The sequence below is a fragment of the Ranitomeya imitator genome, chromosome 10, assembly GCF_032444005.1.
Source record: "Ranitomeya imitator isolate aRanImi1 chromosome 10, aRanImi1.pri, whole genome shotgun sequence".
NCBI lineage: Eukaryota > Metazoa > Chordata > Amphibia > Anura > Dendrobatidae > Ranitomeya > Ranitomeya imitator.
The window spans coordinates 16857104-16881208 of NC_091291.1; the positions used below are offsets into that span (position 1 = coordinate 16857104).

The window sequence follows — 24105 nt, forward strand, 5'->3', positions numbered from 1 at the left end:
GATTCTCAGTTAACTCATCCTTAAGCAAAAAGCCTGTGGAAACGCAATGGTACAAAATGTAAGGACGTCTTACTCAACTAGCCAAACCCTGGTCTATATTAATGAGGGAGTCTGACTAATAGCCATTGTCATATTGCAAGGCATGTTAAAGAGTCAAACATTAATATGCATGGTGGTTACCTCCAATAGGTGGCACTAGATACTGTGAGAAAGATAATTTGAGTATATTCTTAGCATGAGGGACGGTCATGTTATCAGTCGGTACTCAGGAAGCAGAACATGCCGCCAGGAAACTCCCCATTATATCAACTTATTCAGAAGTGCGCCCATTATAACAAGACAACGCCATGCTGCTCATCTGGCAACCGAAGAACGAGGAGGAGCAGAAGTTCTTCAACCCTTCAAGACAACGACTCTCAAAGCCTGGAATTTTAACGAGTGCCAACGCATGCTTCAGAAGAACATGTGATCCCCAAATCAGAGCCCTTCGGAGGCACAGTACTATGAAAGTGGACACTTTCGCCTGACCTTAAGATGGCTCCAACATATGTGGCTCCAAAATATCCAACACATATGTGACCCTTTTTGCCTAAATTGTCTTCTCCAGTGCCAACTGCAAGGACTCGCACAGGAATAGATGGTTACGTTCCAGTGGCTTCAGTCACATTCGAGAGCAGTGGAGGACTAAGGCTGGGTTCACAGGTCCGATATTCAGGGTCCTTGCCCGGGCCGGCCGTGGGTCTCCTGACCTGAACTCATCAGCCTCATAGGCATAAGTGCTGATCAAAAAAAACCATGGCCGGTGCAGATATCCCAGTCCATACCCAGACTGTGAAGGTCATCATCAGGGGTATGAAAAGTGTCTAATATAGGTCGAGGGCATTTGTACGGGAGGCAATGTTCTTTGTGGCAAAAATACCACTGAGCATCCAGACACGTCCTAAATTTTTGGGTTGGTGTTGGTGGGCTCAAGTGGAGAATTGGCATTGTAAGGAGGCATTAGTACGTTGTGGAGGCAAAGAGGGGGATTATTACTTCCAGAGAAACAATAGAGAATAATACGATAGGGGGCACACGTGGGGTAATGATACTGTGGCACACAAAAGGGGAATTATTACTGCGGAAGGATAAATTTTAAAAATTGTGGGCCGTAAGGGGGATTCCACTGCTACATTTATACAGCAGTCTCAATTGGCGTGAACTGAAAGGCACAATTTTGAGAATACTCACTCCATCCTCTTGATCCATTTTAATGGTCTGTTGGATGGGGGGAGCCAGAAAGCATAAGTCACCTGCAAAGATAAAAGGAGAACATCATTAAACATTGTGAATGCACCATTATAATTCATCCTCAACCCCCAACATATTAAAGGACGGGGTGGAGCAGGACGGGGTAGAGCAGGACGGGGTAGAGCAGGACGGGGTAGAGCAGGACGGGGTAGAGCAGGACGGGGTAGAGCAGGACGGGGTAGAGCAGGACGGGGTAGAGCAGGACGGGGTAGAGCAGGACGGGGTAGAGCAGGACGGGGTAGAGCAGGACGGGGCAGAGCAGGACGGGGCAGAGCAGGACGGGGCAGAGCAGGACGGGGCAGAGCAGGACGGGGCAGAGCAGGACGGGGCAGAGCAGGACGGGGCACAGCAGGACGGGGCAGAGCAGGACGGGGTAGAGCAGGACGGGGTAGAGCAGGACGGGGTAGAGCAGGACGGGGTAGAGCAGGACGGGGTAGAACAGGACGGGGTAGAGCAGGACGGGGCAGAGCAGGACGGGGCAGAGCAGGACGGGGTAGAGCAGGACGGGGTAGAGCAGGACGGGGTGGAGCCTGACGGGGTGGAGCAGGACGGGGTGGAGCAGGAGAGTGTGATGCAGCAGAGCATGATGTCGGAGAGTGCAATGCAGGAGAGTGCAGTGGAGCAGAGGACAATGCAGAAGAGCACGGTGGAGGAGAGAGAACGCTGCAGCAGAATTATCAACATACCGCACAATTCTACAATCCAATTAGACTGTACTACATTTTTTAATGTTGCACCAGTGTTCAAACTGCGCAACATAAAACTGCGCTGTTCATGCTAAAAATCCTTTGACTCATTTTTAAATAAATTATCCTTTACTCCAATATGCTAATTGGGTGCAAGTTGCATCCTGGGTGTGGCCAAGCCGTTTAGTGCACCTTCCTATCTAGATGACTTCCGCCCTTCCCCTTTTCCTTGATTGACAGCGCTGTCTTCACTACAAACCTGCCGAGCTGCAGAGTACCAGTGCGCGTCGCCTGGAGTCGCTCTGCCAATGCGTCAGTCAACTCAATTCAACTTTGATGCGGTCTGTGCGCATAAATCAGCTCAGAAAAAGACAGAAAGAAGAGTTGCAAACTCTATGTGACCGTCATAACGAGCTCACTGATGGATTCTTGGTTAACTCATTTTTCAGAGAGGACCACAGAGGCGATAGAAGGCAAATGGTGCAATTTTTTTAAAATTTTTGCATTGGCTGACGAGTGAGAATTAGAAAAAAAAAAAAAAAAGGATGAGAGAGCAGAATGTGCAGCGGGGATGGCCGCCTGTCAGGAGGTGGACGGAGGAATCCCAGGTATGCAGGAGATAATCCCCACACTCCATTCACCTCCCATAGTCGCCAAGCATTCAGCAATGGTGGCATTGCTCGGGACTGCCACTACTGTCAGCATCACCCACCCTCCTCCCCCAGAATACCAGCTGCTGCCCAACTGGAGGGGGGTACCGCTGGAATGTGCAGTTTAATCCCTGTCTCTTACATACAGCCAGTGCAATGCCCTCTATGGTGCCAGCCATAACCCTTCTTGTGCTTCGCTGGCACCACCTAGGTTAGCTCATAGAAAGTCCTCGTAGTCTGGGCAAGCTCTAAAAATAATAAAAACTCCTCCTCAGCTGACGGAAAACTTAATTAAACTGATTTATACACTGAAGGAAAAACATTGTAAAACCCGTAGTACCAAAATAAACACACGTCGAGGCGCCCTAGACTGCCGCGTGGTACAATCGTTAAAACATTTACAATGAGAAATTATAGTATGTCGGCATGCGGTGTAAAGAATGGAGGTTCCCTCTCTGATTGCCACAGAAGTGTTTCATTTCTCTGCAGCACCTCCGCAGGTCAAATAAGGTATTGCAAATTTCCTATTGAAATGTATGAACTGACTATAAAGTGCAAGGATGTATTGTGTCCTCCAGATAGAGACTGTTCACCCTTGATTAAATTATGAGGGTGCTCAACTGGGGGTCCCCCAACAGACTGACAGATGTGCATGCACAAGCTTGGATCTATTCACCACTGCATTCGATTGGTCTGAATTATCGATATAGGTGCCTGTATCTATTAGGCCTAATCAAAATGTCAATCACCCATATTTCCAGTATAAAATAGCACCTTATTTAGCTAAACTAACGCCCATCCAGAGCCCCCTGGTTGATGAACAGAATGAAAGGACTACAGAAAATACTGAAACAACAGGGCACAAAGACAAAGGAGGATGGAAATGTTGACATTGCAGTCTCCAGTGTGCAGAAAGCCATTAGCAGTTGTCATCTGGAATCTGTCACCTGTGCAGCCAACTAACAGAATATTTAAATGGAACGTGTCTGCATATTTTCATATATGAATGTAGTACTACGACTGAACAGGTGCTTGTCTCCCGATAAAAACGACACCTTTCTTGTAGAGATCCGATGTGCCAGTCATGAGAAAACTAGTGTAGAAATCATATGCAAATCAGCCTGGAGGTGGACTGGGGGCGTGTCAGAAAAAGGTCAAGTGCTCTGACGGTGCTGATTTGCATATGACTTCTGTGCTAGATTACTCATGACTGGAACAACCGATCTCTTCAAAAATTATATCATTTTTATCGGGAGACAAGCACCTACAATATAGGACTGAAAACGTAAAAAATAAGCAAAACCTCGAAATTTAAAGGGGAAGCTCTCTTCGATATCCGAATGAAGTAAATGATCTGAGACATAAGGTTATTTAAGTTATTTTGATCCTAAGGGCTCTTCATAGTAAATACGCCTTATGGAAGCCATACGTAATCGCTGCTACACCCTATGCATGCACAGACACATCCCGACATACAGTCTTTTGCACACTCTGTACTTATACACACCAATTTCCTTCTGAAAGTCAAAAATATGGCAACTATGCAGCAGGCCAGCTGCAGATAAGGCTGAAATACCCAGGTATGTGCCCTGCCCCCTCCAGACTTTCTATCCCGATCCCTCCAGTCTGCTGCTCTCCTGGTGCCCCCCACCCTGGACTGGCGAACGTCCAGAGATATTCACACACTTTAAATGCACAAACAGTCGTGGTAAGAAGACTTACACAAGTGCAATGTCAGGAGGGGGCTGGGGGGCACCAAGGGGGCTGGAAACCACAACACTCGTCTGCAGTTCAAGGCGAAAAAGTTTTGGAGGGTTTTTAAGCCAGAAAGTATTTTTTAGGAGTTTTTTTTTTTTTTTTTTTAAGAGCAATGACATTTAAGCGTCCAAATGAACATTCGGGAAGGCGGGTAAAAGTCACGGTGTGGCCTGAAGAAGAGGGTGCGATTTTCTGAAAGTTTCCACATGCGGCCACCAAAATGGGTAAAAATTTTCTGGAAAAATTTTCTGGAAATTCCTCGAAAAATATTAAGAATTCATATGAACAAATTTTTACTTTAAATTTATTTCCAGATTTAATGGAGTTTTATATAATTTTTTATTACCTGTCCAATAATCCGGCTGCAGGTTCCAGTTTAAGGGAACTGACGCTAAAAAAAAATTAATGGGCGTGATGCATTTTTCCCATCATTCACAAAAAAATCGAAATTCATATAATCAGGATTTTACTTTTTTTTTTTAAGTGGAGTTTTATATATTTTTAGGACCTGTCCAACAATCCGTTCCCAGATTAGAGGAATTTCACTTGCATGTTAAAATTTTTTTTTTTTTAAATAATGAATTGAGCGTGGTGCGTTTTCCCATCCTTCACAGAAAATCGAAATTAATATCAGAAGGATTTTATGTTATTTTGCTTTTTTTTTTTTTTTTTTTTTTTAATGGTGTTTTATATAATTTTTAAGGACCTGTCTGAAAATTCGGTCCCAGATTCCAGATTAAAGGAATTTTAGTCGGATGTAAAAAGAAATAAATTGAGCGTGGTGCGCTTTCCCATCCTTCACAGAAAATAGAAATTAATATAAGAACGATTTTATGGTATTTTTCTTTTTTTAAGTGGCGTTTTATATAATTTTTTAGGACCTGTCCAATAATCCAGTCCCAGATTCCAGATTAATGGAATTTTACCTGGACGTGAAAAGAAATAAACAGGGAGTGGTGCGCTTTCTCATCCTCGCAGTTATGAGGTGCAGACCCACATACCCGTCCGTGTAGGACAAGGATTGCTACTTATCGCGATGGTCACCGTGTAATACTACATAGCAATAAGGCATATTTTACGTGAATATATCACCATAGTTACGCCACCATTTTTTAGCAGGCTGCAACTATGGAGATGACGACATGTCTCCTGTTTTCTGTCTGGGGTGTCGTCGTCATGGAGACCTTGTGTGGATCCAAGTAATCTAGTTCAGGATCTACGTCCCACCACCTGGCCTGGATTATCTGTGTAGATGCGAGATCGGAGAAATATTAAGATCTTCATGACGACACCGCACCAGACACTAAAAAGGAGGACATGTTGTCACCATAGTCTCTCAGTCCTGCAGGCTCAGGCTTTGGGCCTGTAAATTGAAATGATCATATATGTCTGTGTAGGTGTGAAATATAGAGTCGGCCAAAAAAACCTGCTCAATGGTTTACCTTGTACTTACTGGAAGGTGGCATTGTAAATTCTGACTGAAGGCGGCAAAACCACGAAGGGACATATATAAGAATGAGGATCAAAGAGACATGTGTGAAACAAGCTAGAATGTGTGTTACACCTAAGGTTCCTTGCAGTTTCCCCCTTTTTACTCTGATAATAGCATTAGACCCCCTTGGTGCTCTCTCCAGCAGCTTCATCGGGTCATCACCTTGGTTGGCGTACGACAATCTTGAGGTTGTTCACAAGATTTCCATCGTGAACCATCTCCATCGGATTTAGGTCAGGTGATTGCGGAGGCCATGCCATCAGACACAGCCTCCATCCCTCGCCTTCTTGGTCACATAGCCCTTACATAGCATGGAGGCGTTTTAGGTCATTGTGTTGCAACACCAGTGATGGTCCATACCTCCCTCACCATGCTTCACGGTGGGCACGACGACACATGTAGAAACCATGTGTTCATCACTTCTGCATCTCACAAAGTCATGGCCATTGATCATCTCAAATTTTCACTCACCAGACCTCAGTACAGATTTCATCTGATCTAACGTCCAGTCTTTGTGTTACTTGGCCCAAACAAGTGTCAGTTTGTGGCTCTCAGTTGCAGCAATTTGGCCTTAAAGTCCGCTTCTCGTAGTCTCCTCTGGAAGTAGATGTTGAGATGTGTCTGCTGTTTGTCTGTGCCTCATTTATGAGAGCTGTCTACTGGGGTGCTCTCAGTTTGTGGTTTCTGGTGAACTTATCCTCTGCAGCAGAAGTCATTCTTGGTCATCCTTTCCTGGAGAACCAATTTCATAATGGCACTTGACAGTTTTGCTGCCTTTAGACTGAATCTAGAATGTGCACATTCTAATGAGAACAAGGAGAACCATTACATGGACAGGTGTGTCCAAAATATCACCTTACACTGCTGCAACATACAGATTCTATTAGGCAAGCTTCTAAATATTTACTGAGTGTAGGGGGGTATTCATTTTTTTAACCAGCTGTTTATTGTCATACGTGCCGTATACTAGACCAGAAGCTAGAATATGTTAACATTGCATGTTACTGTCAGCACCATATGTCAGATGTGAACAGACGCCATACACAAGGCCTAAAAACAACATACAAAACACTACCTATCCCACAGACCGCCTGAGACAGTATATACAATCACGGAGCAGCCCATGTGAACAAGAGCATATACACTGAACAAAGCGCTGCTTCACACAGCCCAGAAAGATGATAAACATCATCCAACATGGAGAACCAAAGGGGTCCTACATTGTAAGGCTGCGGCTTAAGCAGAAATAAGGACAAGGGGGCATTTTGCAGACGCTGCCCCTGTGCAATTATGGAGAGTGGGGACAATTTGCACAACCCGTCCACGTGCAATGATTGTTTATGCATGAGGGTGCACGCCCTGAATTTCTCATGCTCTCCTCTATGCAGTAAGGCCTATGTTATAGAAGTGCTAACGGGACCAAATAAAATGGAAACATAAAATATGAAGTGATCACTTTGTACAGTATTTCTCTGTTCAGTAGAAACTCACAATTAATTATCAATGCTCAATTTTCGGCTTTTTGTCGCGTGAGTTATGTGAACCAGCAGGAGCAAGAGAGGGAGCGCTCCAGCCAGCGAGGGCAAGAGAGGGAGCATGCACAAGACAGCGAGGGCAAGAGAGGGAGCACGCACAAGACAGCGAGGGCAAGAGAGGGAGTGCGTGCAAGGCAGCAAAAGCAAGAGAGCGAGGGCAAGAGAGGGAGCGCGCGCAAGGCAGCGAGGGCAAGAGAGGGAGCGCGCCCAAGGCAGCGAGGGCAAGAGAGGGAGCACGCCCAAGGCAGCGAGGGCAAGAGAGGGAGCACGCACAAGACATCGAGGGCAAGAGAGGGAGCACGCACAAGACAGCGAGGGCAAGAGAGGGAGAACGTGCAAGGCAGCAAAAGCAAGAGAGCGAGGGCAAGAGAGGGAGCGTACGCAAGGCGGCAAGAGAGGGAGCGCGCGAGCCAGCGAGGGCAAGAGAGGGAGCGCGCGAGCCAGCGAGGGCAAGAGAGGGAGCGCGCGAGCCAGCGAGGGCAAGAGAGGGAGCGCGCGAGCCAGCGAGGGCAAGAGAGGGAGCGCGCGAGCCAGCGAGGGCAAGAGAGGGAGCGCGCGAGCCAGCGAGGGCAAGAGAGGGAGCGCGCGAGCCAGCGAGGGCAAGAGAGGGAGAGCGTGAGCCAGCGAGGGCAAGAGAGGGAGAGCGTGAGCCAGCGAGGGCAAGAGAGGGAGAACGTGCAAGGCAGCAAAAGCAAGAGAGGGAGAACGTGCAAGGCAGCAAAAGCAAGAGAGCGAGGGCAAGAGAGGGAGCGTACGCAAGGCAGCAAGGGCAAGAGAGGGAGCGCGTGCAAGGCAGCGAGGGCAAGAGATTGAGCACATGCAAGGCAGCGAGGGAAAGAGAGGGATAGCAAACATGGCAGCGAGGGCAAGAGAGGGAGGATGCACAAGACAGCGAGGGCAAGAGAGGGAGCGCGTGCAAGTCAGCAAAAGCAAGAGAGCGAGGGCAAGAGAGGGAACACACGAGCCAGCCAGGGCAAAAGAGGGAGCACGCACAAAGCAGCGAGGGCAAGAGGGAGCACGTGCAAAGCAGCAAAAGCAAGAGAGCGAGGGCAAGAGAGGGAGCGTGCGCAATGCAGCGAGGGCAAGAGAGTGAGCGCGCGCAAGGCAGCGAGGGAAAGAGAGGGAGAGCGAGCAAGGCAGCGAGGGAAAGAGAGGGAGAGCGAGCAAGGCAGCGAGGGCAAGAGAGGGAGCACGCACAAGGCAGCGAGGGCAAGAGGGAGCACGTGCAAAGCAGCAAAAGCAAGAGAGTGAGGGCAAGAGAGGGAGCGTGCGCAATGCAGCGAGGGCAAGAGAGTGAGCGCGCGCAAGGCAGCGAGGGAAAGAGAGGGAGAGCGAGCAAGGCAGCGAGGGCAAGAGAGGGAGAGCGAGCAAGGCAGCGAGGGCAAGAGAGGGAGCACGCACACCAGGTGGTAAAGATGGAAAGTTAGAAGGCTCCAGGTCCAAGGATGACATTGTGACATGAAATGTTTGCTCCGCAGCTCGGTGCGGCTATTTGCCATGACATCACAGCACCATTCACAGCCAATAGAAAAACAAGGAAACCCCACAGACATTAATTATGGCTCTTGGCTGCTGTCAGAACAGTTTGGAAGTGAAGCATTGTTGAAAGCAGATGTCTGGCCACCAATATATCCACCACATTAATGATCACACCGTGCTGACAACTGCAATACACAAATTACCGTATATAAATACCTGCACACCGACAACTGCTAAAGAGAGACTAAAATTATCAAGTGCCAGATTCTCCACATTTGTTCCATAGTCTGATTTTTTTTTTTGCTATTCCCAGTTAGGGCCAAAAAGGGGTTAAAATAAGATATAATAAATAAGCTTTTTAATCTCATTTGCTCACCACCTTCCGAGTAAGAACAGGAAGGTATAACATTTTTTTTATAAACCCTTCTTCTCATCATTCGGGGGCAGTTTCGAATATATTCGACGCAAACCAAACTTACGGTCTGAATTTGGAGAGAATTAACCCGAATCGAATTTCGGGAGATTTCCTCATCAACGTCTTCCTATTTAATAGCAGGAAACAGGTAGTATAAAATATATTAAAAAGTTAAGTTTCTTTTTTTTTTTTTTTTTTTAAATAAAACCAGTTAACCTTTTCGAAGCTGCGGCGTAGAGCTCGCGACGATTCGCAAAGTTTTGCACTTGTAAATCTATTATTACAGATGCAATTGTGAACCAGGTGGCTTGACGGATTATTTTTTTTTATGATCCCTTGCTGCATATATTATAATGCAAGCATTGGAAAAAAAAAGGTGTATATCGTACCAGGTAGTACGAAGCTGACTGGCACACAGGCACCCACACACATGGGCACAGTGACTCACAGTCCTGCCAGCACCTCTGACTGTTATTCCAGGGTCCCAGGCCCCTTCTGGCCTGAACCTCACCATGAATAACCCATCTGTAAGAACACAAAAACCTCTCAGTGACTCAAGAGGAAAGGGAAAAAGGTAATTTAAGATGCCCAAGTTGCCATTCCACCCAGTGGCTGGTGGAAAGAGGAACACCCAGCCTCGTGTCATAGGAGACAGCTCACAAAACCTCCATTCTGTAAGCTGCTGGTGAGCTGGCCAGAGCTCCACAGACGGCCACTGTTAGGAGGCTGGGGCTGTGATCACATCATCCTGGAAGGAGCCCAACATCTGAGCGCATGATTGTCCACAGCTACCTCTCAGCATACGCTCCATGTAATACAGCGTGCCATTGTTCTGACACAGCTGACGGACACATTACGCAGCGGAGCGCCTCAATGCTGCAACTAGAGACCGAAATACACAGCAAAGGTCAAAAAATCCTGAAAAAAAAAAAATTATAGTCCTGATAGTAAGGAAAAGAATAAAATGCAAGAAAATACGTGAGAAAAAAAAAGTAAAATAAAGTCTAGAAAAAGTTGAAAAAAAAAAGTAAAAAAAATATAGCTCAGAAAACAGTAGAGAAAAAAAGACAAGAAAATATGAGAAAAAAGTAAAGTCTATAAAAAGTCAGGAAAAAGTTAAAAAAAAAATAGCGGAGAAAACAGTCAAGAAAAATAGAGAAAAATAGCAAGAAAATAGATGAGAAAAAGTCAAATAAAAACTAGAAAAATAGGCAAGGAAACAAAAGTCGAGAAAAAGGTCAATAAAAAGTCTAGAAAAAATGTGAGGAAATAAACACCGTGTGCACAGCTACAAAATGGTGCTGAGACTAGGTACCCAAACCATCAAGTCAATACGAAAAAGTCTCGCACTCAACTTAAGCATCAATTTGATCAAAAGATTGGGACCTGTAGAAGCGCACTTGCGCGAAACAGCTGTCGTCCTTCATCCAGCACGCTATTTCTCTGTCTGTAACCGCGCACCTGTCCGAATAAAGGAAACTATTTTTACGGGACCGGTGAGTGCACATCATTTTTTCTTCTACCGTGGATATATACTCTTGTTTATGGATGTAGCACCCCAGATGGCCCGTTTTTTGAGACAATGGAGTAACGGCATTATGGGCTATGTATATCTATAAGGGGTGTGAGTGCAGCAGCGGTGCGGATTCTCTTCTTTCTACTTTATATGAACATTTCTTACAAAAAGACGCTGGACTTACACAGTGTCGTGCACATGGCTGTATTGGTATTTTCGGTCTGACAAATCATCAGATCGCAGTCGGACCAATGTTTTTCTATGGGGAAATGCACATCGGATTTGTTTCCTCGAACTCGGCCATGCAAGTTAATTAGTACATGGGAAACATCGGGTGGGAAACATAAGACTGCACTCGGATGACATCCGAGTGTAGACTGATCTTCACGGACTGACACAATGGAGAAGATGGAGAAACTTTTTTTCTCCATCTTCTCAACGGTGAGAATCGGATCACACTGGTCAGAGTCTGATTAGCATAATCAGAGCCAAAAACGATCGTGTGACCCTAGAGATATCAGCGATCTGATCCCCACATGACAGTATATTACAGCAACATACAACCCCTAGTTAGAATACCCCATAAATGGATCCAAGAAGTTGTGAGACATTGCCGACTTCACATCTGTGCCATTCCCGGATTCCGGCATTTTTTGACACCTCGGTAGAGTATCTTTGAGCTCATTGAGGAGCAGAGGACATGAACCTTCCCTTTGTAATAAGGAACCGCACATTCGGCAATTCCCCTAATTTGCTTCTCTTATCAGAATTGCTTCCTTTATGGCTGGGAACGGTTCTCATAGCAATAGAGCAAAAATACTGGTTCAACATGTGCCTGCCATGACGCCCTATCTAAAGTGACAGACCACAGAATTCTCAGCAGATGAGAAGCCAAAAAGTGACAGTTCTTATCTGCTGTCACTTCCCTCCATCTAATACCCCATCCCCCTTCTTCCGGAGACACGGTCATCTTCATCTCTATGAAGCAATACAGCCGACAATATCCACACTCGCTATCTTAAACTGCGCTGTTTATATAGGAAAACCCCCTATAAAATAAAAAAAAACTACAGCATATACAAGCTGAAATGGTTTACAGCAGCCATAAAGCAAGATTTCATGTTAGGGGTGCCTTCTTAGAATATTGGTAACAGGGGGGCTCTAGAGGATGATAGTCTGTATGGAAATTCAATGGGTGGGACAGCGGCTGTGGCCGAAGAGTTAATGGAAGTATTAATATTACTTAGAGCTTTTTTGAAGAGCTTTTTTTTTTCATTTGACTGCTCTAACTGTAAAGAACCCTTTCCTATTTAGCTGCCGAAATCACCTTTCTTCCACCCATAATGAATGACCCCTGATGGAATCCATTGCGAACTAGGCACTGTCCAATCAAAAAGCTGCAAGGAAAAAATTAAAATTATTATTTTGATCGGGATCAAAATCAGACATGTCTCCGTGATTCTGAGCAGATCACTCGGTCCGTGAGAAATCAGACATTTCAATGACTCCCGTTCACTATTATAGGTATGAGTCCTACACGTGAAGAACACAGATTTTTTTTTTTTTTTTTGCAAAAACACATATAATGTGCACACGTTAAGGTTTTTTCGCTCTAAAAACGCTATAAAAACTCATTAAAAACGCATACATTATGCATTCTATCATTTAGAATGCATTCTGCACGTTTTGTGCACATGGATGCATTTTTTTCCCGCGAAAAAAACGCATCGCGGTAAAAAAATGAGCTTTTTTGCGGATTTTCTGCGTTTTTCCCGCAATTTTATGCATTTGGGAAAAAAAACGCACAAAAAACGCACAACAAAACGCAAAAAACCGCATGCGGATTTCTGGCAGAAATGTCCGGTTTTTGTCAGGAAAATTTCTGCAAGAAATCCTGACGTGTGCACATACCTGTTTTGTTATTTTTTCCTGAAGAATTTTTTTTAGGGTACATTAACACAATATTATTTTTTTTTACCAGTGTTTGTTTTGACCGTGCACTTCAAAAAAACGCCAGAAAAAGCTCTAAAAAAAAATAACAGACAAAAGAATCATGTTTGTTTCTTGGGTTTTGTACACACAGAGCTTTCGGCTTTGGAGAGTGTTTGCTTCCTTAAAAGATTTTTTTTTTTTAGTGTTTTTTTTGCTTTCCTGTTGACTTCTAATGTAAAATACGGAGCATTTTCCGGTCAGAAAAAGCCTGAAAAATATACACTGCACTTATTTTAACCACCTGGTACTTTTGGAAACCTAAAGGGTCTAAAAACGGAAAAAGTAGAAAGCTGGAAGTATAAACGGCAAGTTGTTTTTATATAGAAATGTATAGGAAGAGTCTTTCCGGTGTTTTCTGAAGGCTTTTCCGGAGCTGACCTACTAAAAAAAAATGCATGAAAAAAAACTGCAGTGTGAACATACCCAAAAACCTTCTTAAAGAGTTTTTTCATGCTGAAAAATTCATTTTTGAACTCCTTAAAAGGTTTTGTTTGGCCATACTGAACACCTAGGCGCCATGGATGAGGTATAAATAACAAATTCATGTATACTCCCATGCCATCACCCACGTGGACCCCGTCCAAGGGGTCTGCACCAGCACCAGACACCATGATCTGTCATAGAACGGGACGGCGGGTCATCAGAAAAACATCCGATTATGTGCCGTTCTAGTCACCTGACCATTCCCAGCCAATGACAGGACTCGGGCCTTATAATGGAAGAATGGTGACATCATGTGGGTGCAGACCCTCTAAGCGGCCAGCACTGGATCAAGAGAAATGTAATATTAGGGAATTACTATTTTATTAATTGGCTAATAAGTGACGGAAGCTCCATAGATCAAAACGGTATTGTAGTAATAGAGTGTTAGTTACCCATAGCAACCAATCATAGAGCAGCTTTCATTCCACCACAGCTGTTTTAAAATCGAAAGCTGAGCTCTGATTGGTTGCTATACGCAACAAAGGCCTTTCAAATCTCAGATAAATGAGGCCTATATTTTATATGTGAAAGAGCCTAAAATGAGACTCAGGAATACACACGGCCGCTGCCTCAGAGGCTAACGAGTCATTATTAACCAGACTGCAGAGCAAACTTAAACATATAGTGAGGCCTAGCGAGGGAGTAATGTGCGGCCAGAATAATTACCAGGAAGCCAAGACCTGTAACAATATCAGGAGGTGGTCAAGGCCAAACAACTGCTTTACTCTGCAGAGAGCCATTGTCTTACTGCACATGGTGAAACACGGGCACCGCTGCCAACACCAGCACGTCACATTTCATTATTAAAGGGGTATCTCAACCAGACACGAGTATGGCAGATTAAGGATGGGAGAGTGCCCCCCCCCAACACAGGAAAATGAGGATATGTAGATGACAGGGTCTAATCAGCTCTAAATGGGCAGGTCTTGTGTGGTGTTCCCAATATACAGCGGATCCTATGGAGTGCCCCCAGTATACGGCAGGTCTTGTGGGGTGTTCCTGGTATACGGCCGGTCTTGTGGGATGTTCCCAGTATACGGCAGGTCTTGTGGGGTGTTCCCAATATACAGCGGATCCTATGGAGTGCCCCCAGTATACGGCAGGTCTTGTGGGGTGTTCCCGGTATACAGCCGGTCTTGTGGGATGTTCCCAGTATACGGCAGGTCTTGTGGGGTGTTCCCAATATACAGCGGATCCTATGGAGTGCCCCCAGTATACGGCAGGTCTTGTGGGGTGTTCCCGGTATACAGCCGGTCTTGTGGGATGTTCCCAGTATACGGCAGGTCTTGTGGGGTGTTCCCAATATACAGCGGATCCTGTGGAGTGCCCCCAGTATACGGCAGGTCTTGTCGGGTATCCCCGGTACACGGTGGGTCCTGTGAGGTGCCCCCGGTATACGGCAGGTCTTGTGGGGTGTTCCCGATATACGGCAGGTCTTGTGGGGTGTTCCCGGTATACGGCAGGTCTTGTGGGGTGTTCCCGGTATACGGCAGGTCTTGTGGGGTGTTCCCGGTATACGGCAGGTCTTGTGGGGTGTTCCCGGTATACAGCAGGTCTTGTGGGATGTTCCCGGTATACAGCAGGTCTTGTCTGATGTCCCCAGTATATGGTAGATCTTGTGGGGTGTCCTCAGTATATGACAGATCTTGTGGGGTGGTCCCGGCATATGGCGAGTATCACTGGCGGACATACGCAAAAAAGGGCTCATGTGCAAGAAAAATATATGGGCCCTTTGCAGCCCAAGAGCTCCTAAAAATGCAAAATTTAATCTGCTCTGGATATAGAAATGGGCCCTCTTAAGTCTTGAGCCCCACAGGTTGCACTAATGATATGTCCGCCCCCTGTGGGTCCTGTGGGATGCTCCCATTATATGACAGGTAGGGTGTCCTCAGTATATGGAAGGTCTTGTGGGGTGCTCCTGGTATAAGCTGGGTCTTGTGGGGTGTCCTTGGTATACAGCAGGTCTTGTGGGGTTTCAAAGGTATACAGCGGGTCTAGTGAGATGCTCCCAGTATACAGCAGGTCTTGTAAGGGTGTCCCAGGTATACAGAAAGTCTTGTGGGGTGTTCCCGGTGTACGGCACATCTTGTGGGGTGTTCCCAGTGTATGGCAGGTCTTGTGGGGTGTTCCCGGTGTACGGCAGGTCTTGTGGGGTGTTCCCGGTGTACGGCAGGTCTTGTGGGGTGTTCCCGGTGTACAGCAAGCCTTGTGGGGTGTTCCCGGTGTATGGCAGGTCTTGTGGGGTGTTCCCAGTATACAGCAGGTCTTGTGGGGTGTTCCCAGTATACAGCAGGTCTTGTGGGGTGTTCCCCGTGTACGGCAGGTCTTGTGGGGTAGTCTCAGTATACGGGAACGTATTGTGGGGTTGGTCCTGCACACAGTGGCATATACTTATCTCTGAAACTGACAGCAGCTGGATGCAACATGGGAAGAAGACAAGTTGGCAGAGGCCGTTTGATGAAGCAATGTCCTGGTGGAAACCTTGGCTCCTGGTATCATGTAGATGTGACAACTACCTAACATTGTGCAGACCAAGCACCTCCTTAATGGCACTGGGGTTCCCTACTGACAGTGCCTCAGTCAGGAGATAATGTCGGTGAGGAATGGAGGAACATGACAATGAGATGAAGGTGATGATTTGTCTCCGAAGTTCCAGATCTGAATTCAATCGACCATCTGTCTGATGCCCTAGAAGACCAAGTCTGATCTACGAAGGCCGCATGTACAAGGATCTGCTGCTAACGTCTTGGTGCAAGATACTACAGGACGCTTCAGAGGTCAACAGCTCAGAGCTGATTTGGTGGCAGGATGAGGAACCCACACAATATGGCAGGTGGACGCTGCTCGCTGTATATTTCATGCTCTCCTTCCTCACATCTCTATTTGCTAAAAGTGAATCCATATGGATGAAAACCCAGTCCCGATTTTCTCAGTTGCCAAACCTGAGAGTTTGTTACAGTGTATCAGTGCAGGTAAAATGTATCAGCCTTGAGTTCCCGTAGCTCACAATAGGAGTGTGCAGACTAGACCAGGCCTTACATGTTGGAGAATTGCAAATGACTACGAGTCAGGTTCGGGGAACAATTTCATAAAAAAAGAAAAGTAGGCAAGAAAGAGTCAAAATATCAATCTTAAGATGATGGGGGATGTGTAAGAAGAATGAAGAAGTCCCAGGAGCCCAATGCTTTATGAGAGGACCCCTATTAAAGGAAATCACGTTGGATCTCCTTTATGGCGTATATACACCCTACTAATTATTCTGTAAGCCCCATAGAAGCCTATGCAACCATTACTACACTGTTGGCAAGTTTCATAGTGCAGTTTTCATGCCTCATACATCTTGAAATGCAAATATTGCAACTCCCCATGAGTGAAGCTATCACAAAAGGGCCTTTATTCTACTGCCAAAAAGGACCACATTACCAAGAACCTCCTTGTAAACGTCATCACGTGCGAAGCTCCTCTTCAAGGACAGGACGCTCCTTCAACATTAAGCTTTGTATGTAGATGGAAAATATGACAATTTTGAATTGGTACAAAGAGGAAAGAAAGAAGCTACCAAGGAGTCTACGGAAAGTGAAAGCGGCAGCCCACCGACACCCCCGGAGAGGAGGATGCCAGGACCGCAGTGGTCTCTAACCAGCAGCTCTGTAGCCGTTAGGAAACTACTACTCTCAGCATATACCCAACAGCCTGCTGCTATCAAATGCAAAATATCCTATAGCCAAGAGATGGACACTTGTCAATTTTGATGCTTATAGGTGCAGGACCCCTCACCGATCCAGAGAACTGTCGGAAAGGAACAGTACTTGACCACTGCTCCATTCCTTCTTTTGGACAAATCCAAGTTCGATACTTAGACTTTCCCGGCAGTCCTGTAGAGAATGAATGGAGCGGTGATGCGCACGCATGCCATTGTTCCATTCCAAAGGGTCATTTTAGCGCTCCGATCCGACTGCCAAGACTAAACATTATGTGGATAGGCAACGAGTTTGCACGATGGGAAAAACTCTTTAAAATTCAATTTCAGGTGGTTCTGTTGCAAAAAATTCTGCAACAGCCCCATTCATTAAGATACCATATTCAGTCACAGAAGTTTCTGTAGGGCAGGAATTTATCCGAAATTTCCGCAGCACCCCAATTTATTCCTTGGATTTCACACTATGGGTAAAATGTGCAGCCTTAAAGACGCGTTTTCATCTTCCTTCTGGTTCCCATAAAAGATGCGCCCGTAAAGACTGACAGTCCGGACTAGCGCCATGTTTGCGTCACTGGTCCAAACTGGGACCTCTTCTGTCCCGCTAGCACTGAGATGGATGTCGGACTGAGCAATCCAGCAAAAAGTCACAGCGGCACCTGCATAGTCTAAAGAATAGAAACGGCAACCGTTGCACTGCCCTTGCCGGGGTAACCGGCCAGTTTGAGAATGCAGAGGTGGCCGATAACCTAGGCAACAAGCTGTAAACTGCAAAAACTGCAAAATTAAAAACCTCTCCGTTATGGAGAATTGAGACAATTTTTGATGAAGGTGGAAATTGCAAAGTTGATTTTTTTTCACCAATTAAAAATTTGACTAACCGCAGCATTTTCACAGGGGTAATTTCCACTGCAGATTTTACGGCAAAAGTCCTGTGGCTACCCACAAGGGTTAAAATAAAAATAAGCCTCCAATGGATTTAGTTGAATGGAATAACACACTACTGTAAACTTTTTTTTGGCCTCCCTCAGGCCAATGGAGTGCTGTGAATGCAACTGATCTTCAAGTCAAAAATGTATTGAAGGTGAATACTTTTTTTCTCAGGGTCATGTCCACCGCGGAGGCGAGCTCTCATCCAAAGTGACGTCGCACAGCCCCTTTAATTGGGTTATCGCCTGCTGTAACTTTTTTTCCTAAAGATGAAACTCATCGATTGAATCCAGCAAAATGTGCTAGAGGCAAGCAGCATGCGGAAAGCTTTCTGCCTTATTTTCTGGACAGAATTTATAACTAATCTAATTCTTCAATAAATTGGCAAATTCAATAAAACTGGCCAAAGCACTTGCCAATGTATTAATGGTGGATGGAACCATTCGGACCGTCATATCATTTCATAAAAATACGTGTCCAGCTCACTAGAAAAAAAAAAATCTCGGAGGTCTCTATGGAGGGTTTATGAGACCTACAGGGTAAAAAAAAAAATAACTTTGTCATGACTAATGATCCATATGGAATCCAAAGAAGTTTTAATAATGCCAACAGATGTTATCTATGGAGAAGAACGTGTTCCCCGCTGGTGTATGATGGGGTTAATACTAGATTCCCCAACTGTTGTGTAAACCAGCTGGGTCAGCTTTATTCTCCAGAGGGACTATAGAGCTTTGTGACTCGCCAAAAAGCGGAAGAGAGCGGGGGTCAATGGGGTCCGGTCGTCCGGAGAGTAGTGTGATTGCTGAGAGTGAAAATAGGGTAAAAATAAATGTATGGGTTTATTACAAGAGATGAGGTGACTGTAGTACCTGGGGTGCAGCAACAACGTGGAATAATCGAGGTCCCTTTTTTTGACCCTTACCTAAAGTACTGTACTGGAGGCCACCATGGACGGCTCATCTGCATTTATGCCCAATCCACTATCATCATTTTAATTGATTTTGCCTCGATAGGGTAACCGGGGACTCAGAAAGGCACAAAAGTTCCATGCCAATCATCAAGAAAGAAGAAAGAAACGTAGGAGTGGGGATCATCCAAAATCCCACAATTTATGCTATACCATTGAGGGGTTTAGGTTCTGAGACCCCAATTGTTAAAGGAGCCAAATGACGCTCTCCTCCAAGACAGACTCTACAGAAAGACTATGAAGTCCGTCTTCACTCTTGAATGAGACAGTTGCTCTTCTGAGTGCTTCTGCTCCATCGCTGATGAGATCAATGGGGGTCTCAGCATCCGGACACCAACTGCCCAAAATTTCTGACATGTCATACGTTTTATGCATGCAGCCATCAGCCGAACACAATCCAACCCATAGCACCCCACAAACATGCCCTCATCTCAGCCAATAGTACAAAAAAAGGAGAATGAGAAGAATTTTATGGAGCATTTTATGGAGACCAGGTTTTGGAAACGTTGCGTTTGCATCACACCACAATATTGATGTTGTGACAGGCCGTCTAATCAAAACCAGATGCTCCTCAATGAACTACTGACATGTCTCCTGGACCACAGGGTCCTGGGAATCGATTCGCTCTTCTCCAGTGACAAGCAGCTGGAGGAACCGATGGCAGCAATTTGGGACCTGACAGGTTGAAAGCCGTCATGGCCTGTCAGAAGGTCCCCACGGGCATTAGATTATTGACTAATTCCACTAGAAGTAATGGAATCTGCCGACTTTGAACGAGTTTGTCAACAAATCTCATGCAGTAATAGACTTGGCACAAGTTTTAAAAGTGGAAGAAACTCTACGCAGTGCTCCCCAACTCCGGTCCTCAAGAGCCACCAACAGGTCATGTTTTCAGGATTTCCTTAGTATTGCACAGGTGATTGAATGCTTGCCTGTCCAGGTGATGCAATTATCACCTGTGCACTACTAAGGAACTCCTGAAAACATGACCTGTTGGTGGCTCTTGAGGACCGGAGTTGGGGAACACTGCTCTACAGTGTACCACCAGGGCTACCACTAAAGAAACTATCACTATGGCTAAAACTAAAAAGAAGTCGAGAAGGGTAGCGATAGGTAATGTGAGACATCATCAGAAGATGATATGAAAATGTGGCATGGAAGGGAACCGAACCAAAGATGAAATATGGCTCAAACTGGGCCAGGTCAAGTACTAGAAACAACAGTTACCAGATAATGGGAAGGTACAACTGGCAAATTGGTGAGAAAACAAGTCCCACGGAAGAGCGTAAAGTGAGAAGTAGATAAGAGATTTTAAATGATCATATAGTTTTGCACTTACGATGACGCCAAAATCCTCAATTTGCCACAGCAGGACATCTCTTCAAGGAGGCAACACAAATTCAGTGATGGAACAAGTCATAAAAGTGGAAGAAACTCTACAGTGTACCACCAGGGATACTACTAAACCAGCTACCACTATATAAGTCGGGCAGGGTATCGATAAATAACTTGAGAAATTGTCAGAAGATGACATGACAACGTGGCATGGAAGGGAACAGAACTGAAGATGGAATATGGATCAAATTGGGCCAGGTCAAGTACTAGAAACAACAGTTACCAGATAATGGGAAGTTACAACTGGTAATAATGGAAAATTGGTGAGAAAACAAGCCGTAAAGCGAGAAGTAGATAAGATATTGGAATGATCATATAGTCTTGCACTTACGATGATGCAAAAATCCTCAATTTGCCGGGGCAGGACATCTCTTCAAGGAGGCAACACAAGTTCAATGATGGAACAACCGTTTACAGTGGCCATAGTACACGTGTCTAATTGCAGACCCCCGAATCACCCCCATGGCATCTCCATAAAACATCTCCAAAAATCCCAATATTTCAGTAGATACATTGTTTACCTTGGACTGTTGTGATAGTTACAAAGTGTCACAACGCCGCTGCCATAAAGTTACATTCCTATGGCCGACCATAGATAAGACATTCCAGCGTGTGTGGGTAGGTGGTGGGTTCTAAAGAGTAAAGTATATATATAGAATATAAATATAGTATATAAAGAGGAGTCTGATAATAACGTCATGAAGGTAGGCGGCATAGGAAATAAACGATGACACACCAATGTACATTAGAGGAAGTGATCGAGCGAGAGGAGGCGCAGCGACAGGAACACTGAAAAGTGCCAAAATGCCACTAGATGACCAGTAAATTAATGCCCAATGCCACCACCAGTGAATATAGGACACAATGGTGATCAACCGCAGGTCTGCAGCAAAAGCTTCCAGTCCATCCCAGTAAAGCCAGTGCACCTACAACCACACAAATCCCAGTTCTATCACCCCCCATTAGGACAGTTTCGGCCCCTTCCCCAGACAATAAGTGCTGTAAAAAAAAAAAAAAAAAACAACAAAAAGGTGAGCAGAGCAGACTGGGAGGTGTCTAGAGCTACAAAAGGCATTTCTGCCAACTTACCACTTCCTGGGCACAGGGCTCCCTGTAGCTCACCCTGACCCTTGGCACATGGGGGGGACCTGGTTTTGGGGTGTCAGACTGGGTGAGAAAGTCCCTGCACAGAGCTCCAGTTGTCATCAAAGCAGCAGACTGCACAGAGCAGCAGAGAGGGGAGGGGAGGCAGGAAGGAGGACAGGGGGAGGGGAGCTACTGGGAAAGAGACAAGGGGAGGGCAGAGACACAGGGAGGGGCTGCATGCACAGAGTCAGTGGGGTGGTTGGGGGTGAGAAGCTGCTAGACTCATGCAGGGCTGCTGCTGTAATGCTGGGGATTGCTCTCACAGGCTGCACACAGAATAAACAAGGAAACAAAATATTTACAGTTAGCACTTCTGGAGAGATACATTGTATCAAGGGGGTTCCTGCATGGTATGGATGCATGGGAGTAATGTGGGCACTGACTGCACAAGACAGGGGCATACATGGGCTCATAGGAAGCCAGCTGCTACTTACTTGCTGCCAAAAGTTTTTCAAAACTTTTTTTTTTTTTTTTTTCTACATGTAATACAATGATTGCATTGCACAGTAGAAGGAAGGCAGACAAGACAACCAAGCAGCCAGTTCGGGTATGTTCACACTACTGAAAGCATTTCCCAAAACGCAGATGTGTATTTTTTTAATTCCATTTTTGGCCTTTTTTTCACATCCATAAAGCAGTGAATAAAACTCTAGCTTTTTCTTATTTTGAAGCAAAAAATTCTGAAAGAGAAGCTCAGGCGTCTTTCGAGCATTTTTTGTTTTGATTTCTATTCTGAACTAGTAGAAAAAAAATAAAAACCTGTTACTCCTTTTAGGCCTCATTCACACGTTCAGTATTTTACACGAGTTGGGTGAGAAATGCACAAGCGGCGACGTGTTTCTTTTATACTTTCCTTGTTTACAAATACTGATGTAAAATACTGAACGTGGCCAGAAACGCTTGACGTCTTTTGAAAGCCTGAATATAAGAACTGCGTTTTTTGGGGGGGTTTTTTCTATAGAAATAAATAGGAATAACTTTTGGAATGTTTTGGAAGGGCATTTTACAGAGCAGATTGGCTCTAAACGATGGGGGAAAAAAAAATAGTGTGAACATAGCCTTACTTTTACTGAGCACTTTAGATACAAAGTTGCAGCAGAAATTAGATACAAAGTTGCAGAACAAACTGAAAAATGGATGAAGAAAAGGATTAAAGGGGATATCAGGGACTTTGTAGAAAAAAAAAATAGTACCTAAGCACTAACAGGCAGGTAAATGCAGCCTACCCACCTGCCTGTTGTGCCCGGCGCCGTTCTTCACCGCTCCTGCCGGCGATTCAGCTGCCTCTGCTGACATCAAACCGACAGAGCGGCGGCTTCTTTTCCGCTCTGCTCTGTCAACAGGGCAGGATTGTCGACGTCATTCTGGTTGAGAGCTGGCTCCCCGCTGCCTATCTGGTCATGTCATGACTATGAGGGGTGCGTATTCTACCCAAGAAAACCACGGTACGTGAAAAACGGACACATGAACGAGGCCAAAATTACACTGCAAGATTGATTAGTGGTTGTAGCGTAAGATACCGGCGCCGTTTCCTTGTGCAAGCACCCAGTATTATTCACAATTCTTTTTTTTCATTTTTTTCACTATTTTTAATATAATGAGTCTCCATTCGAAGCCATCGAGACGCCCTCATCGCAGATTTATGGACTTGTCTAAAGCTACTGTCGTTTGGAGACGGAGAAATCCGCGATCCCTCCTGCGCCGTATTTCTATATTACCCCTGTGCCCAGGTGAAAAAATGCAAAATATTACAAGCTTAGGAAGTGTAAATTTTGCAAATCTGTACAAATATTGAGAAACAATATATGATCAACCCAACAGGCAATCCCTCCATGTGTTGCGGCTGTCGAAGATCGGCGAGACATGCAGCCGCGGGGACTTGATCATACTTTTCGAGTGCGCTGCAGACACTCGGTTAGCACCCGAGCATGCTCAGATAACGCCTTATCCCAGCACGTTCACTCATGACTGGCAGGCATCTAACAGCATAAGTGCAGACATATTAACAAGACGACATCATTACTCTAGGTGTCCAGTTCAGACCCTAAATGGACTACAGGCGCAGGTAAGTGGACCCTTACTAAAATAATTTAAAGGGGTTGTCTAGGCTTGGGGCTTAAGTGTGTAGTCAATCAATGTGCCTGCAGACTCGTGAATCTTCCCAGCATGCACAATGCGCACTGTCAGGATTTGCCAGGAATGGGAGGGTGCGTGACCGCAATTAGTCAATTTGCATACATTCGGTCTCATGCCAACTAGACAAATGACATGAGCGAGGCTGGCCACGTCTGGTCTGAATGTGGCCGGAAGTGTTCAATCCTATGACAGCGGACTCCCAGCGCCGGTGACAGTCCGCATAGAGTTCTCCTTTAAGGCAGAGGCCCTTCTCATCATTGTCCCGGGGTAACCTCTGCCATATGACGACCTCTCAGTAACCTGCGCTCCTCTCCCGGATCTTATTGGCACGTTGCAGGCAGATGCTGCTATTATGTCACTTGGTATGACGGCGACATCACTGTACGACCGCACACGTATCAGATACACAGGGCCCAGGGCTCTCCGGGGCGACGCTGCTACATGGCAAAATGTTTACAGATTTTCCAGGAACTAAAAGATTTTTGGAAATAAAGTCACAAATGCTCAGGATTTGTCTCGCCCCTAATCAATGCACCCT

The 24105-nt window shown here is 45.5% G+C and overlaps 1 protein-coding gene across 5 annotated transcripts in view; it reads right to left on the reverse strand.

Moving 5' to 3' along the window:
- Window positions 1-21529, reverse strand: part of ARHGEF1 (Rho guanine nucleotide exchange factor 1) — an 83058-nt gene extending 61529 nt beyond the window's left edge. For all 5 annotated transcript variants that reach the window (XM_069740909.1, XM_069740907.1, XM_069740908.1 and 2 more), the window contains exons 1-2: window positions 21375-21529; window positions 1231-1292 (exon numbers count right to left, since the gene is read on the reverse strand). In XM_069740909.1, coding sequence (XP_069597010.1) covers window positions 1231-1248 — 18 coding nt within the window. In that variant the 5' untranslated portion in view covers window positions 1249-1292; window positions 21375-21529. The remainder of the gene's footprint in view (window positions 1-1230; window positions 1293-21374) is intronic.
- Window positions 21530-24105: the final 2576 nt, after the last annotated feature.